The sequence below is a fragment of the Neophocaena asiaeorientalis genome, unplaced genomic scaffold (assembly GCF_003031525.2).
Source record: "Neophocaena asiaeorientalis asiaeorientalis breed wild unplaced genomic scaffold, Neophocaena_asiaeorientalis_V1.1 scaffold737, whole genome shotgun sequence".
Classification (NCBI taxonomy): Eukaryota; Metazoa; Chordata; class Mammalia; order Artiodactyla; family Phocoenidae; genus Neophocaena; species Neophocaena asiaeorientalis.
This window is the reverse complement of record NW_020175012.1, coordinates 230,844-249,202: the sequence shown is the minus strand read 5'-3', so window position 1 is coordinate 249,202 and position 18,359 is coordinate 230,844. Positions and strand designations below refer to the sequence as shown.

The window sequence follows — 18,359 nt, the reverse complement described above, 5'->3', positions numbered from 1 at the left end:
TTTTTTTTTATTGCGGTACGCGGGCCTCTCACGTTGCGGAGCACAGGCTCCGGACGCGCAGGCTCAGCGGCCATGGCTCACGGGCCCAGCCGCTCCAGCCGTTCCGCGGCTGATATGTGGGATCTTCGCGGACCGGGGCACGAACCCGCGTCCCCTGCATCGGCAGGCGGACTCTCAACCACTGCGCCACCAGGGAAGCCCGCCCTGAACTATCTTTATGTGAAGGACTCTGAGCTCTCCCGGCCTCTGCTCCACATCGATATCAGCTACCGGTGGCCCCGATTGTTTACCACAGGGGCTCCGGGAGCGCCACGCTGTGGCGCTGAGTTTCCTCGTCCCCACCCCGGAAGCTGCCCCTTCCCTGGAGGGCCTGCCACCAGTGAGCCTGTGAGCAACTGCTCTGCACCACCTTCAGCACAGCCAGACCCTTCCCCTCCCTGTGAAGACTCAGAGAAGGTGACGTTCCCATAAGCACCTCCTGTCCAGCCCAGGAGTCTAAGGAGACTTCAAATCCAGGCCGGAGCTGGTATCTCCAGGGGAAGAAGTTTCCCCTTCTTACAACATCCCATCATGGTGCTTTATTCCTGCAGCTGCTCTGTCAGTTGCCTTCCAACTCCTCTGGGAAACTTGGTTGCCGTGGCAACATCACTCACCTCTCCCTGCTCCCTGGGAGGCAGAAGCAGAGTGCACCTCCCTCTCCTCCACCCCTCAAACTGCTCAGAGATCCTCACGAGACAGCCGGGGCCTGCAGAAACAGGGTCCAGGAAGTTTCAGAACTGAGGTCCTTTATAACCGATTTTCATTTCTACTGAAACGATGCCTCCACCCTTCATAGGGAATGAAAGAACAATTCCCAGATCCCAGGAAATCCCCAGGCCATGGCTACTGGGAAGATGATAATTCACTTTCATTGCACTCATTTTGAATCGTTTCAGTTCAGCTGAACAAACATCTATTGACTAATTCCTTTTTGCCAGGACTGAATAAATGTGACCCCTGCCTTCAAGGAGTTTCCGATCCAGTGGGAAATGGGAGATGGACACTCACAACAGCAGGCACAAGTCCAGGAACCCTTGAGGCCAGATGTGTTTAGATTTCAGAACTTGCCGGATACTGGAAAGGTCATGTGGTGCTTATACCATACATTAAGTAGCATCTCAGATGGGGCTTGGGGCTGAACCCCACACTCAAAATTAAATGCATGCTTACATTCAGATATTCATATATTCTAAATAGCTTCACATCTATCTATTTAGATCAGATTTTGCCACCAAATGAGTTTGATGAAACCATTCAGTTTCAGAGCCTTTTGGATTTTGGAATTGGGAATAAGGGATTGTGACCTTCTGTAAGAATTTCTTTTTAGGATAAGCTTCTCCTTACTGAGACCCAGCATAATGAGCTAGCATGGGGCAGAAGCTGGCCAGGAATTCAGAGAACAAGGATCCTGACCTGCCGAGCATGAAGTTGACTCAGAGCCACGGTGTGATGTGAATATTGGGAGGGAATGGCACCTTCTCACCCATGGGCAAGAACTGAGTGGGGCACTGGAGGATCAGTAGGAGTTTTCCAGGCGGAAGAGCAAGAGAGGGCCTAGACCATGGTAGTCTGTGGGTGCTAATGGACTCCTTCTCAGAAAAAAGTTTTTAAATGAATAAAATTACATAGATAGGATGACCAGGGAAACCAGTTATATGGAAATGCAGTTAAAATATTTTAATAGTGATATATTAATGTATTTTAACTGTATTTCCATGTAATTGGTTTCCCTGGTCATCCTATCTATGTAATTTTATTCATTTAAAAACTTTTTTTAAACATCCTATCTATTAATGCATTCAATAGCCAAATGTTACGACTAGTGTAATTTCAAAGTAATTATGAATATGAATGATATCTCAAGACATCTGCAGTACCGTAATGTGATATGAAAACACTCACGATGTCTGTCAATGACAAAGTCACAGCAACTGTTAATATACTGTGGTTTATTGCCTATATTCCAAATTGAAGGAAATGCTGAATTTCTGTTAGGGGTTAAGAGAAAATAATGCCATTTTTCTTCCCCCAGAATGTTCACAGACCACTGACTTCTGCCCACAGATCTCAGGCAGAAGGTTAAGACCCCTGGTCTAGTCAGAGAGAACAACTTGGGAATAGGTTCCAGGTGTATTCCAGGTGAGCTGGCGGGAAGTGGGAGTGCAGTGGTTGGGAGCTGACCCTGGAGTGAGGGGTCGGGAGTCTGAACCCTGACTCTGCCCTTTAACTTTTCTGTTTTCTTGTCTGTAAAATGAGGGTGACAGTAACAGTATCTATCACATCAGGTTGTTTCCAGAATTAAATAAGTCAATTCACATAAAGTGCTTAGAATGGGCCATAAGTAGCACTTAATAAATGTGGGCTTTTATAACCTCTTCTTCCAGTCACTCCACAGTGCATAACAATTTCCTGTATTTGCTTAGTTGTAGCCTTCACGTAGATATACATATAATTTTATATCCTGCTTCTTGCTCTTAATATTATTACATAAATATTTTTAAGATTATTATAAACTATTCATAAGCATTTTAAATGCCTAAGTAATATTCCACTTGGGTATATGACCCACACTTTAGATAACTATTGCCTTATGATTGGACCTTTAGCTTATTTCCAATTTTCTATGAAAAGAGCTGAGTGGGCTTCAGTGTGGTTCAACAGCTATTTATTGAGCACGTTAACTCTGAGTCCAGCCCTGTGCTAGGCATGGAGGACACAGAGATAAATAAGACAAGCTTTCTGCCCTGCAGGAGCACACAGACCTACGTTTAGGATTATAATTGGCCTTGCTTTGGAGAACAGATTGGAAAATGAAGAATCCTGGAGACGGAGAAAGCCCTTAGGAGGCAGGTAGCAAAAGGGGCTGATGGATCTGTGACAGTGGGAGTGGGAAGGAAAGGATAGTGGGGGGTGAGCAGGTCAAATGGTCAGAACCTGGCCCCTGATTGGTATAGCGAGTGAGTAGATGCAGTAAGGAGAGGTAAGGAAGAGTCAAGGGCGACCATGGTTTGAAATTCAGGAGCTCAGGGGGGTAAAGTGAAGTGGTTAAGAGCTTGGGCTTTGATGCCAGATGGATCTCCAAATTCAAGCCCAGCTCTACCATATATGACCTGTGTGACCTTGAACAAGGCACTTAAATTTTCTAAGCCTCAGTTTCACCACCTGTAAAGTGGGGATAATAATGAGTCTTCCTGACAGTGTGAAGATCAAATCAGATTATGTATGAAAAGTATATAACAGACATGCTGTATTGGGAATAATAATAATGAGTCCTGTAGCACGTCACTACCACTCTAAGTGCCTTGTATGTATTAACTCACTTTAATTCTCACGACATCCCTGCGGGAGAGGTGCTGTTAGCATCCCAGTTCTATAGATGAGAAAGCAGTCTCAGAGAGTTTGGGTAACTTGCTCAAGGTCTCACAGCTAGTAAGTGACCCAGTCAAGACTCACACTCAGATAGACTTGCATCAGAGTTCGTGCTCTTAAGGACTGTGCTTTCTGCCTTTCTGCCTCTCTCTCTGGAAGAGACACCAGAAGGAAGTCCCTGTGGCAACGCCCAGCAGGTAGGTGGAACGCGTTTTGTAACCCAGGACATGTGTCAGGGTGTAGGATCACCCAGGCAGAGATGAGATGTGGAGTCCACAGGCAAGGTCGAGATTGCCCAGGGAGAGTGAGGCATGGACAAAATCTGAATTTAGTGGAGAGGAGAAGGAAGAGGAGTTGGCTAAGGAAGTGAGAAAGACCAATCAGAGAAGCGGCTGAGAATCAGGATCGGATAGTGTCATGAAATTCAAAAGAGCAATGCAATCGGCGGCATCAAATGCTACAAAAAGAGAGATAAGAACTGCTAAGAGACATTGGTGACCTTGGGGAAGCAGGTGCAGCAGAACAAGATGGGGTGTGGTCTGGGGTTGAAAAGAGATGGGCGAAGTGGCTGCAAGGAGTAGGGCAGACAGAACAGGTAGTGGGACGAACACTGGGTGGGGTCCGCAGACTTGAATTCCAACGCTGGCTCAGACCTTTATTAGGTGTGTGACTTTACGGGGAGTCACTTAACATCCCTAGGATGCTGTTGCCTTATAGGTAAAATCAGGAACTAAGCTCCACCCCTGAGGCTGCTGTAGGAATAGGAATTTGATGGCCAATGATTTTAGAGCCCCTAGCAGCCCCTAGCTACTTCTGTTCAAGCCACGGAAGTAGCTTGAACTTTGAAGAGTGTTCTTCAAAGGTAAAGCCTGTCCACAGTTACTCTGTTGCTGGGGATGGTTCTGACACTTGGTACTACTGAGTCCCCCTCAGGCACCCACTGCTGGCAACCTGTCAGTCAGCTGAGATCCACGATGTTAAAGGACCCCCGCCTGAGCCTCAGGCTGAAAGAAGACCCCACAGGTCTATCGTTTGTGTGATAAATTACAGATCTGTCATTTGTGTGATAAATTACAGCACCGGGATTTGAACCCTGGTGCTCTACCCCACCGCCTGTGCCCCATCAGAGCCATAACTTGGCTGTAGGGGCCAGTGGTTAGGACTCTGCTTTAGGAGAAAGAGCACCAGGTTGCAGATGTGGCTTTGCAGCTGGCTCAGTAAGGATGCTTGGACTGATTCCTTAACCTCACTGTACTGACCTGACACTTGATGTGAGTAGGAGGAAAATGTGTCCAGAGATGAGCTTTGAGGTTTGCAGAGAAGGACGTCTCGTAGCGAGACTGGGAACCACAGAGTATAATCCGAGGGGCAGCTCTGTGGTTCTGATATCACCATGTGTGTGCTGAGAATTGTCCTACGTTCTCTGTCTGTCTGTTTTCTCCTTTTCTTCCCCCCTTCCTTTCTCAGTCTGTAATATTTTTTTAAAGTAATTTTTATTGGAGTATAGTCGCTTTACAATGTTGTGTTAGTTTCTGTTGTGCAGCAAAGTGAATCATCTATATGTATACATATATCCACTCTTCTTTAGATTTCCTTCCAATTGAGGTCACCACAGGGCACTGAGCAGAGTTCCCTGTGCTATACAGTAGGTCCGCATTAGTTATCTATTTTATACATAGTATCAATAGTGTATATGTGTCAATCCCAATCTCCCAATTCATCCCACCCCCTCCTTTCCTCCTTGGTAACCGTAAGTTTGTTTTCTACCTCTGTGACTATATTTCTGCTTTGCAAATAAGTTCATCTGTAGCATTTTTCTAGATTCCACTTATAAGCGATATTATACGATATTTGTCTTTCTCTCTCTGGCTTACTTCACTCTGTATGACAATCTCTAGGTCCACCCATGTTGCTGCAAATGGCATTATTTCGTTCCTTTTTATGGCTGAGTAATATTCCATTGTATCTATGTACCACATCTTCTTTATCCATTCTTCTGTCGACGGACATTTAGGTTGCTGCCATGTCCTGGCTATTGTAAAATCAAAACTACAATGAGGTATCACCTCACACCGGTCAGAACGGCCATTATCAAAAAATCTACAAACAGGGCTTCCCTGGTGGCACAGTGGTTGAGAGTCCGCCTGCCAACACAGGGGACATGGGTTCGTGCCCCGGTCCAGGAAGATCCCCCATACCGTGGAGCGGCTGGGCCCGTGAGCCATGGCCACTGAGCCTGCGTGTCTGGAGCCTGTGCTCCGCAGCGGGAGAGTCCACAACAGTGAGAGGCCCGCGTACCGCAAAAAAAAAAAAATCTACAAACAATAAATGCTGTAGAGGGTGTGGAGAAAACGGAACCCTCCTATACTGTTGGTGGGAATGTAGATTGATACAGCCACTGTGCAGAGCAGTATGGAGGTTCCTTAAAAATCTAAAACTAGAACTACCATACGACCCAGCAGTCCCACTCCTGGGCCTATATCTGGAGAAAACCATCATTCGAAAGGATGTAGCATTTTAAAATCTTAAATTCTCTCCTCTTCTGACTGCGTGTCCTACCCATCCACTCACTCATTGGACAAACATGAACTGGGCGCTTAGAAAACACTGTGCTGGACACCAGGGAAATGCAAAGTGGGGATTTAGAGATAAATACGTCTCAGCTCTGGCCTTTAAGAGGTTTGAAATCTAGCGAGAGGAGAAACACATCTAAACAACAAACTGAAACAGACACATTTACAAGTGTCTTAGAACAGAGGGAAAATCCATGGGCCTCGGAGCCCCAGGGAGGATGGATTCTACTTAAAGGAGTTGCGGGAGGGGTAAGGAGAAGGTGGCATTTGAGGTGCTTCTTGACAGGTGAGTGAGCATCTGGGGTAGAGGAGGGAAGGGCGCCTTCCCCAGGGGGGAGGTACAAGGTCACAGAGCATGCTGGTTGGTCAGGAAGGCACGTGATGGGCTCAGGGAAGCAGGAGCGCCAGGCTCCAGGCCAGGTGAAAGGAGGGTGGCATTGAAAGATGAGGGCCCTCTCGGCCACTCACTCTCTCTCTTCCTTCTCCTCTCTCTCTCCTGTTCCCTTTGACTTTAGCTGGGCTGCTTTCTTCTCTCTGCCTGCCTCATCCTCACTATCCTTTTTCTCTCTGCTTGTCTACCATTTTTCCTCTCTAGACTCTCTTTGGCGGGGTGGCTAACAGATTGCATGCTGGCTGGCCATCCTGTGAGCTGGACCCGTAGCCCCTGCAGCAGCCATGTCCAGGCTCCCAGCACCCATCCTGCAGGCTAGGCAGAAAGGGGGTGGGACGTGCAGGTTTCCGTTGTGCGCCTCCATCCTTCGGTGACAGCCCAGACAATTTATACACCCTGTCGGCTGAGGCCGTATGTTGTCATAACCTGGGTCATTTCCTCATTTAATACCATCCATAAACTCCAATAAAACTGTCCTGGAGCCCAGTAGTCCAGGGGAGGAGAGGCACTGGGTTTGGAAGAATAGGAGGGGTACCAGGACGGGGACGGGGGTGGGCGGGAGGTGAGGGGCCAGCGGGGGGAAGATCGGAGGACTCGAGGCCGAAGCCCACGCCCCACCTGATGAGCGCCTTGTTTCCTTTCCTGCTCCCCACGTTTTGCCCCTGCCGCTGGCTGCAGTGTGTCAGATCCTTCCCAAGGGGGTGGTCGCTGTCCTGGGACCATCCTCCAGCCCGGCCTCCAGCTCCATCATCAGCAACATCTGTGGGGAGAAGGAGGTGAGTGCTGGGCAGGGTTGGGGGGCTCTCTGCAGGCTGGCAGCCTGTGCCCCAGGCCCAAAGATATCGTGGATTCTTAAGGGCTCAAGAGTGAATCAAGGTCTGGTTGGTGTCACTAATAACATCAATACAAATAAAAGAACTGGGCCTTTGTTGGGCACTTACTTTTTTCAGGTTGCTTGGATGGAGGGGACTCAGAGGAAGAGTTTCATAATATTTTCAAGCTGAGCCCCTCCGAGTCTTGGGGTCCTGTGACAGGGGAAGGGGGTTTCCCTTGAAGGCGGCGGGTAGAGGGAGAGGCTGGGGAGGGTGGTGGTCCAGGGGAGGCCAAGAGGGCAGAAGTCTGAGCTCCACAGGAACAGCTGCGGAGTCTCTGTTTAGATATTGGGATTCTGGGGAAGAATGCCTTTGGGGCCAGGCCTTGCTACATTTTAGTGCTGAAATAAAGTTTGAAAAGCTCTGTTTTGTAAGCTCTCTAGAAAAGAGATTTTATTTCGCTTTCTTCTTCATTCACCAATTCCAGGGTTTACTTCTCCAAACTGTTGGGTCCATTCCCTCTAGCCCTCGTTCCCTGGGAGATAAAGAGGGCCTGCTCCCTATTCCAGCAACTCTATCCCTCCTTTTCCCCCAGAGGAAACAAATTGGAAACTTCAGAGATTGTATTGCCGGAATCTTTCCTAGTCCTTCTTGGAATCAATCAGTCCTTCCCCTTTCAGATACAATCCTGGGAGACAGTGGCAAGGTGACCCCATAGCCTCCCAAGGGCCTTCTAGCCAGGTCTTTTGGGAACAGATGGAGCTTGATGGCCAGGAGCTGTGGAGGGGCAGGGCGGAGGGACAGGAGACGGAAGGGCAAATTTTGCACCTGTCCTGGGAGCCTAGAGGCTCAGCCTTCCAGAGGTGTTAGCTTTGGGAGGATCCAGCTCTTGCAGTAGGATGGAGCACCTCCTTAGTGAGCTGCCCTCACCGAGGCAGTGGAGCAAGAGACAGGCCCCTGCTTAGCCCAGGCCCTCTGGAAGCCACTCCCTTGATGCTCCCACTTCTCTTATGATCAGAGGGCTTGGTCCCCGCAGCTTTGGGAAGAATACTGGTCTTCTCTGTTTTAGGAACGTACTCTCGGGATTGTTATCAGCACGGTAGAGTGCCCTGCGGTCCTAGCTCCAGTCCTGCAATGGGTCTTACTTACCACTGCCCTGTAGGCGGAATCCTTGAGCTTCAGGCCACGGGCAGGGTCTGTGTTGACAACTCCCCATCCTTCCTCCCACATGTCCTGGAAGATGACTCCCGAGCCAGCCCAGGCCAAAAAAAAAGAGCTTCTGTCCCACTGCAGTCCCTTCCAGCATCTCCCAGGTCTGGGCCCCTGCAAGTTAGACCTGATGCTTAATTTAAGTCTTTCTTGCCAGGCTCCACGTAACAGCTCAGATCTGTGGCAGGTTGTTATTTCCCGGTTGCTCTGATCTTCACCAAGTGAGCTTGCCAAGACTTCGGCTGCCCATTTCCTCTTTTCTGCTCTCTCCTTTTTGTTCCCCCCTCTCCCTCTTCCCCAGCACACTTTCCTCACTGTCCCCTACAGTCATCCCCCCAGTGCCCACTCCAGAATGGCCTCCTCTTGGTGTTCAGCAGCTATTTTATCTCAGCGAACACATCCCTTAACCCTGCTTGGCATTTCAGGCCGGAGGTGGAGACCCTGATTTGCACCCATCTTCCCATCCCGCCGCCCCGGACCCTGTGCCGTTGACCAGCCAGGCGGGCTGTGCTGCCCAGGGAATGGCCAGATGGTTACCCCTCCTTTGTCTGGTCATGTTCCTTCCAGAGCAACCTTCCCTCTCCATTCAGATTTTGCACTTCTTCTACTATTTTATGAGGCTGAACTGCCTCACACTGATTCCCTTCAGCTTCAAGGAAAAGAAATGGAGTTCTCACTGAGGAGTTCATTCTTTTAAATGCTGCTAAGATGTCTGCAGCCCCTGTGGCTGGCTGCTTTCTGCCTTGCTGCCCTCCCCTCCGTGCCGCTCACCTCTCCATCCCCCCACCCCTCCATGATGACTTCCGGGGTTGCATTTGCACCTGCAGATCCGTTTTGGATTCATCTCTGTCCCAGAGAGAGACTCAGCAGGATTGGCCTGGCCATCCCTTCCGGGGCCCATCAGAGCAGCTGGCTGCCTCCCAGCAGCCTTCAAGATGCCAGGCTGTGCTGGAGACTTCGCACCAGCTCCCCTTCTTAGGGAGGCCCCTCGGCCCTCACCCCTTGCACATACAGACCTAAGAGCTTTTCCAGGAGCTTCAAGATTTGGGGAGAAAGGGGGAAGGGAATGAGAAAAGGCATTGCCTAAACACTTACCCCACGTTAGGAACTGAACTAGCACATCCTTCACACACAGGGTCTCGTTTTGTTCTCCCAAAGCTCAAGAAGCACCTGTTGTTTCTCCATGTTAATGAAGCTTAGCCAGGTTAAGCAGTTTGCCCCAAATCACACAGCAGAACCGAGATGCAAACCCAGGACTGTAGACTCTAAAACGCATTTTCCTGACTCTTCGCTTTCCTGAGCCTTTTGCCTGCTTCATCTCTGGGATTTGTGGATCCAAGGGACTCTCTAAGGGTACTTTCTATGGGGTGTAAGTTAGCTGCTGCTGGAACCCAGTAGGCTGGATGGCCACACGGGGAGGGTCTTGGGCAGAGATGCTCAGATATGTAAGCCAGCCAGCCTGGCCACCCTGCCCCTGCCCAGCCTGGCCTCCATCTTACCCTTCTGTGACCTTTTTTCCTTTCAAAGTGCATTTGTTATTCATTTTAGACAGATTGTAAGCGTTGCCGTGGGAAGAAAGACCCCTTAGGACACACCCCAGGTCAACGTCGCTCTTTAATGTCGTTACTCACCAGTCTCTCTCCCCAGTTTTATGCTTTTCAGTCTCTGCTAAAAAATATTGGTTGCCCTCTCTCTGTGGTTCAAGGGCTAATCCTAGTTGAATTCAGGAATTTTCTCCCGAGGTTCTGCTAAATTTTTAACCTCCCCTCATCCCAGTCTCAGAGGAGCTCTGGTCTCTGGCTGACTTCTTCCCAAAGCTTAAAAGGATAAGGTAGCAGAATCCTACAGAGACCGTGTCAATGTCATCCCAGACTCTGGGCCAGCCCAGGCAGGGTAAACTTCTGCAATCATGTCTGAATAACCCATGCTAGGAACCAACCAACTCACCATCAGGAAGTTCTTCTTGCTGTCCACCCTCAATCTTACTCACTTTCACATCAGTCCAAACCCATGCTCACAGTAATCTGGCCCTCACACTGGGCACCCTAAGTGAGGATGAGGGTTGAGGTTTCAGCCCCATCTCTGATAGAGGCACAAGCAGCCTTTAGCTCTTCTGGCTCTGGGTACCAGGGTGACATAATAAAATCAAGGTGGATGGCAGCTTATTACGTTTTAACTTTCCTATTACCTACCCAGTAGCCTAAGCTTCCGGTAAAGCAGCCATTCCAGCCTGTTAATATCTCTTTCCTGGAGAAGAGAGGCAGAAGGCAGGGGCAGTGCCTCCCTGAAATGTCAGGAATAGATGCAGAGGGAAGCTGACACTGTCCTAATGAAGCCATAGCAGGTAGTTATTTACCGGGCTCCATCCGGAGGCCCTCTAGATGGTTTCCCAGCCTGCAGCGCTTCCCCCTCCTCACGTGAGTCTACGGAGGAACCCATCCCAGGCCTTTACCCAGGATGGGAGCTGGTTTATTTATCTGTTGGCTAGGCTGGGCTGAGGGGGCCCCTCCCTTAGTCCCCAGGGCATCTCTGCTCTGATTCATTAACCACACATCAAATAGTATAAGGATTATGCCTTCAAGAGCCATCAGTCTGTCTGCCCAGCAGTGGTCTGTTCTTCTGAGAATAAAGACCTATTGTTTTGTCTTCTCAGGGCCACAGACCCCAGCTGCAAGGTCCACAGTACATTTATCCAGGTCCCCGGCTGAAGGGTTTCCCATTCTGGGTCTCAAGCGTTGTCATGGATGCCACATCACCTTCCTCCTGTGGAGTGGGTGCCCCGAGTCTTGCAAATTCCATCTCTTGCCAGGCAAAGGTCTTTTACAAAAGAAGCCACCCTCTGCAGCTTTGTTTCACTCATCCCTCTTTTCTTTTTGTCTCGCTGGTTCCGGATCTTCCCTGCTGCCCACTTTTGCTCCTCCGCCCAGGTCCCTCATTTCAAAGTGGCCCCGGAGGAGTTTATCAAGTTCCAGTTCCAGAGATTCACAACCCTGAACCTCCACCCCAGCAGCACTGACATCAGCGTGGCTGTAGCTGGGATCCTGAACTTCTTCAATTGCACCACCGCCTGCCTCATCTGTGCCAAAGCAGAATGTAAGTTTCCCCAGGCTGGCTCCACCCGAGATGGTCAGATCTTGTTGATTTCAACCTGATTGCATTGCCCCCGGGCCGCAGATGATAGGCCAAGAAGGGGCGGGCTCTTTCCAATCGTGGGAACGACGACCAAAGGGTTCGCGGATTCTTAAGTGTCCTTGGCTGTTTGTCCGTGTGTGTAGGTGAAAGAGAGAGAGCAGTCCAGGAACACCCTTTGCCAGAACTCCCTGTGCATGCGCGGAACGGAGAGGAGCTCAGTTACAGGGAGACTGGCCAACCACTAAGCCTTTTGGCATCTGCAAACGCAATTCCCACGTTTTCAGCCTCATTGTTAAGGAGCTACAAAGAGAGAGAGAGGGAAAATATAAAATTAGATGCATTTGTACTTGATGGGTTGAAGAGCTTCTTTCCTCAGAGCGTAGATTTTTCTGATGGAACAAGGTCCAAGGTCAATTCCCGATAAATTTTGTTTGTTTTTGCAAATGCAGGTTTTAGAAATGCATTTTCTCTGAGTCTCAACTTGCGACATAAATTTAGTGTTTATGAGATTTAGCTAATTTAAGCCAGCACATTCCAGCAAATCTGCGCATCTGTGTGCTCCCGGTGACAGCTGTGCACCAGACACAGTCAGACAGGTGCTGGCTACTGGCTACCACTGGGGCCCGGAGCCCGAGATGCAGGCGTCTGTGTCGTGTGGCTCACCTGTGCAAGTCTTCCCCTGCGGGTCTGGGTGGGCTGCACTGGAAGAGGTTCGCCATCTCCATAAGGCTCCTCTCTATGGCTCCTCAGAACTGCTCTGCAGTGTAAGTCCCTCCTCCATCCTGGAATCCCTACAGCCTCTGAAAACAAAAGCCCCCTCCCTGCCAAGGGTCAGAACCATCTTCTTTACGGGACCTCTGCACCTTACTGACTCCACTTGTACCTGCATTCATTTATTCAACACAACGTGATTATTTGCTCTGTGCTACCCAAGAAACAAAGTAGCTGAGTCCCAACTATGTATGCTTTTTGGATACCTTATTTAATTATTACAACAACCCTGTGGGTTTAGAAATGTTGGAATTCCCCATCTTAAAGTTTAATACAATGTATAGTCCAGTTCCTCAGTCTCTCTAGCCACACGTCAACTGGTCAAGAGCCACGTGTGGACAGTACAGATATGGAACATTTCTGTCTTCACAGAAAGTGCTACTGGACAGCATTGTTTTAGACCATAAGGGTTTTATGGACAAAGCATTTTGTGGCTAAAAAAAGAGAGAAATGTTTAGATAACACTTCGTTCTCTCTCTCCCTCGTGGAGATTTTCAGCACACATTAGCATGGACACCCCGAGTTGTCCTGTGGCCAAAACAACTATTTACCTCAGCATATTCCAAATAGGGTTGATCATATGCCCCCAAAAGGATGCTGAGCTAAAAGCTCACAGGATGCTAGCATTTGATGGAACAGAGCTGGGATATGTTGCATTCCACCAGGTGGCCCTCCTCGTGTAGCATCCTCGCAGCATTGAAAGGTATAACAGAATCAAGGATTCTCCCCCGGAAACTTCTGCCACGAGCCCACTCAGGCAGGACTGAACTGGCACACCCCAGGCACCCAGCGAGAATGTTGAGAGACAGAGGACAGGCTGTAAATATGCCCAGGCAAAGATTGTCCTGCAGTCCTCATCTGTGCTGGCTACAGCATCTCACCAACCTGACAGGAAGTTCTTTCTTGTGTCTAGCCACAGTCCCTCTTGCTTTGAAGCTGAGCCCTGTTTCCTCTGCTTCAGCTCTTACTGGGCTTTGGGAAGTAAGTTGTTCAGATGTTTGTTAAACACCTGCTGTGTGCCAAGTACCACGCTAGATACTGTTGCCTCCTAGCCCAGGGCTATTTCCACTGGAATTGACATTCTCTGACATTCTAACAGTTCCTTGCAGATTGCAAAGCACTTTCACTTATGTTTTCCCACTCTACCTCCCTCTTTCCCAGTCATTCGGAGCTGAGCAAAGAGTCTTGGAGCTGCTAAGTGACTTGACTTAAGGTCACAAAGCTGGTACATGACAAAACCAAGACTCTTAACTCCGGTCCTCCGACTGTGAGCCAGGGCTTCCTCCTCCAATGCCCCTCCCACCCTCCTGGGCTGCACCAGCAGACTCAGAGGAGCAGCTCGGGGTGGGCTCTACCCAGCAGGCACAGTGTCCTTTGAAGGGCAGAGATCTCCCTGGAGCAGTGTGTCCCCTTGCTCCGTTGAGTGGGGTGCGGGATGGCTGAGCACAAAGTTCTGGAGAGGATGAGCCTGCCCAAGTGCTAGAGAGGCCGGCCCACATCCCAGGGGAGACGCATCAACCACACAGTGCTGCTCCGAGGACTCACGGAGGCTGCTGAGTGACTCTGGCCCCACCTACCAGGGGGAGGGAAGGTGGGGCAGAGCAGGAGAAGTTCAAGGGCAAAGAGGATTCAAAATCTAATCAAAGGCTGAAGAAATGAGGGACTGAAGGGAAATGCAGCTCAGAGCTTGGGAGGAGACACTCTTCCATCTTCCTTATTAATGCAGGGCCAAGAGAGCTGCAAATCGAATTAGGAACAGGAATCTAATTCTATTTTCCTGCTGTCAAAATTAAGCATAACAGAGATCATTCCCCGGGGAATCATGCCATGTACTCTCCTTCTTCCCCAAAGTAGATTTTCAATAAGCAGGTTTTGGACCAAGTAGAGTTGTACTGTGGATTACATTATTTTTCTTTAATGGGGGGAAAAAATTAGAACATCTCTGCAAGTACCTAGTTCTAGTGAGGCTGGGGGAGGAGAAGTGAGGAATCCAGGCACGGCCATCTCGTCAACCCTGCGGAGCCTGGGGGGAGGGGTAGTTTGCTGTTAGGGGACTTCCTAGGAAAGTTGGGGTTCCCCACGACTGTCCCCAAGGCCCCTTTGGTGAGCCCTGCCACAGAGTTACCTTTTGAGACACTCAAGCTGGACCCAGAGCCTTTCACTCTTCGTGGCCACAAGTATAATATTCCGTGTATTTTCCTGGTATCATTGTACATAGCTCAAATCAACTTTTTTTTCAGGCTTGCTTTGGTGTTTCTAAGTATTTTAATGTCCTTTTTTTGTGGCTACAAGTCCTGAGCCCCTACACCCTCTGCCGTTTATGTGCTACCTGTGTGATCTTGGCAAAGTGACTTAGGCACTTGCTAGCCTCTGTTGTCTCATCTATAAAATGGGGATGACGCTTCCTCCCTCCCAGGGTGGTTGAGGGGATAAAATAGGATGACACACAGTGTATAACAGCATCCACACCTAGGGAACACACAGCACACATGGTTTTAACTCTCTTTCCTTCCTGGAATCCCTTTTGAACAAGGCCAGGCCAGGACCTGCAGTGGCGTGACCGGAGTTCCGCTCTATCCTTGTAACATACCTGTGTTGGCTAAACTCGGTCCAGATGTTGGAGAGGAGAGACTCTTGTCTCCTGGGGAGGAAGTGCGGCTGAAAAGAAACGCAGGCTGTTTCCGTAAAATGGGAACCGTCTTTGCAAGCAAACCAAGCTGCTCCACTACTCATGAGCTGTGTGATGTGAAGCAGGTCACTCTACCTCTCTGAGCTTTAGTTCCCTCCCCTGTAAAGTGGGGATAATAATGCCTCTCAGGGTGATCGGGTGGAAGGTATCTGGGCCCAGAATGTAATACACGTTTAATTACTGTTACTTTATCCTGCAACCCTGGTTGTGGCAGTAGCGGGTGGAGGACTGGTGTGCCGGGAATGATACCCAGAGTCCCGTGTGAGTAGCTGGGGGACGAGAGGGGCAGTAGTTGGCCTTTCTAGTGCCACCCCCCCCAGGAGGCACTGTGAGAGAGCTTTTGCTTACGGTGATACAAATTAACCACTTACGGAACACTTACCATATGACAAACAGTCTGCTGAGAGCTTGAAATTATCTCATTTAAACCTCACATTAACCACATAAGATGGGCTCTATAGACATTTTTATTATATGCGTGAAGAAAAGAGAGATTAAGTCCATTTTCAAGGTCACATGGTTCTTCTTACCTCTCTCCCTGCATCTCTGAACACTGTGGAAGAGACAGAAGTGAGGGACCATTTTTCCTATATTATGGGAGGACTGAGGCCTTCTTCCCAGGCAACTCAAGTGGTGAATCAGAGGCCAGAACTTGGAATCAGAAACCTGGGTTTGGACCTTGGCCAGTTAGTTCTGTGATCTGTCCCAGCATCTCTCCTGCTGCAGTGACTTGGTCTCTACCCAGGAATAATGATAATACCTGCTTCCAGGGCACTTGTAGGGTTAAATCAACAGTATGTGAAGAAGCTTAGGAAACACTGAAGGCAGTTCTCAGGGCAGGGATGCCTCCTGGGCCCAGTAATTAATAAACCAACAAACACCCTGAAGTGGAGAGGCCGAGGGGAGCGCAGAGGGCAGGTTCTCCCCACGCCCATCCTTGCCGTCAGAGAAGGGGGCCGCCTCCATGGCCGAGCAGGCAGCAGGTGGTCCTCCTGGGACTGAGAAGTCTCAGCCTCCTCCTCCGTCCGCTCTCTGTCTCCTCCTCTGGTCCCCGTGGTCTGGCCCTTTCTGTCTTTCTTGGGGCCAAGCCCAGGTGTGGGATGGGACAAAACCAAGAAGCAGGTGAAATACGTACGTCGTTCAAACATTTGAATTTGTTCTGTGCCCTTGCCCCACTGACAACACCTCGGACCCTCCTCCCTCTCTCTCCATCAGAATCTGCTCCCTGGAAAAACAGGACGTGAAAACCGTACACCCGAGGCACTTGCACCTAGCAGGGGGAGGGGACTGGAGATGTACCAGGTTTAGGGCACGGTGCATGGTGGTGAACTCACATCGTCTCCCTAAATCCTCACCATAATCCTCTGGTCGGTATTCCATCAGCTGCCTCCCACAAGATTTTAAAGTGTCGCCCCTGCTGGGAATATTAACATTTTCCAGAATCAAAGCTTGCAGCCCAGGGAATCAGCCAGTGGAGAGGAGGGATGCCCGTTGACATGATTATTTATTCTTAATTTTTGATGCAAAGGTCCTCTGTGTCCCCTGCAGACCCATCCCTTAGGCGTTTGTGTCCTTGTCCTGCAGACCTGTGTAACCCCTGCTGTGCCTTTCTCAGCCTCTCCATCCTTTTCCTCCCCGCCCCACCTGGCCCCTGGGTCCCAGTCCCAGAAGCCAGTCTCCTTCCTTCTTCCTAGAACAGCCAGCCTACTGGGTTTCACATCGATCCATCCCATTGCATACTGAGCGAGACTAATAGGTTCCCCAGGTCCCGCTCAGCCTTGGCCTCGGCAGGCAGACTCGCTGCTGGGCCAAGGGTCCCTCAGGAGAGGAGGGTCAGGGTGGAAGTGGAGGGGAAGCAGGGAGAGAGCAGCTTTTAACCCTTCTGGTGGCAGCTGCCTTTGGCAAATCCCTTAGTTCCATGAAACAGATAGAGGTGAGGAGAACGACAATTGGAAAATACCAAACTGCACTGAAAAACTCTAATCTTCTTTATGTAACTAAACCACTTTTCCTCTTCTGCAGATGCTTTCCTCTACCTAGAATAAAAAAAGGATCCTTTTCCGATTCATAAAGACTCTCTGGGCTGGAAAGACATCGACATTTTTGTAGTTCAGCTTTCCGACCCCTGGATTCATTCCCTCTACAGCCGTGCTCAACTGGGGCTTCAGTCTTTCCTTGACTACCTCCAGCAATGGGGGACTCACTCCCTCCTGATGCAGCCCACTGCCTCTTTAGATGGTTCCAACAGCGCTTCTTCCTTATGATAGCTAAGTGTGTCCCCCTGCGACTTCCATCCATTCATTATTTCTGGGGTTAGCCCTTGACTACAACTCAGGAGCAGGTCTGTCTTATGACAGCCCTCCCCCTCTTCCTCAGACCAGGCACACACTTCCTTAGTGGCTCCTCAAGTGACGTGGTGTCTGTCCCCACCTGGCAGTGCTGCTGCCCTGATCTGTTAGGATGCAGAGTCTCTCTCTTCCCCCAGAGGTCTGTGTCCAGTCCACCAGCAAGCACCGTGCCTCCCACCTCACGGTGGGGATGTGCCGAGGAGTTTGAAATAGGAGCCCTACCTGACACTGTGAAATAATTGCAGCACGTGTTGTCTGTCATAATGCAGGCGTATATGCCTAAGCATGTGCTGCCAGATGTTTCATATGGTCTATAACCAAGGGCTGTATTCTGTGAATTGGGTAATAAATCCTGTGTGAGTTGGGAGAAGAGAGAAGTGGGTGGGGGCCAGAGATGGGACAGAGGGTTTGGGGGAGGAGACGGGGCGAAGGACCGTTGGGATGTGAGTGAGTGGGGGGGATGGATGGAAGCCAGATTGGGGGGGGGCGCCTTCTGGGTGACAGACACTGTGCTGCTGACTTGCCATCCTCTGACTCCCGCTGTAAGGTAGTCTTGACGCTTATCCCACAGATGAGGAAATGGAGGGGCAGAGGGGCAGAGAGAATGGCTCACACTAGCTAACCTATGGGTGGTGCAGGAGCTGGGATTCACGGCCCACCTGGCGCTCTTTCTGTCACTTCAGGTGCAGTGCAGCCTGGGAAAGGGAGTGACGGGGTAGGAGATCCTGGGGACAGTTGCGGACCTCCCAGGGACTCGCTGCCCTTCTCCCCTGCCCTCCCCTGGGCCTTCCCTGCCTCCCTGCAAACAGTGTTGGATGAGAAGGGGAAGGGATGCTGCTTCCTTGTTTAAAAGGCACCAGAGCACCCCAAGGGGGAGCGGGGGGTGCAGCATGTGGGCATCTATTAGAGCAGGGTCCCCAGTTTCCCTGACACGTTGGGGCTCTTTTACCCGGGAGCTCAGTGCACCTGCCAGCTTTAACGGGATGAAGGGTCCCTGGGCTGCCTTTGCCAGGCTGCTCCGTGCTG

General features: G+C 50.1%; 1 protein-coding gene across 1 annotated transcript in view; it reads left to right on the top strand.

Moving 5' to 3' along the window:
• The window catches only part of GRIK4 (glutamate ionotropic receptor kainate type subunit 4), a 304,530-nt gene that overhangs the window by 138,601 nt on the left and 147,570 nt on the right, over positions 1-18,359 (top strand). Inside the window, exons 3-4 of the mRNA XM_024761910.1 lie at positions 7,051-7,148; positions 11,321-11,486. Of these exons, the coding sequence (XP_024617678.1) occupies positions 7,051-7,148; positions 11,321-11,486 (264 nt within the window). The remainder of the gene's footprint in view (positions 1-7,050; positions 7,149-11,320; positions 11,487-18,359) is intronic.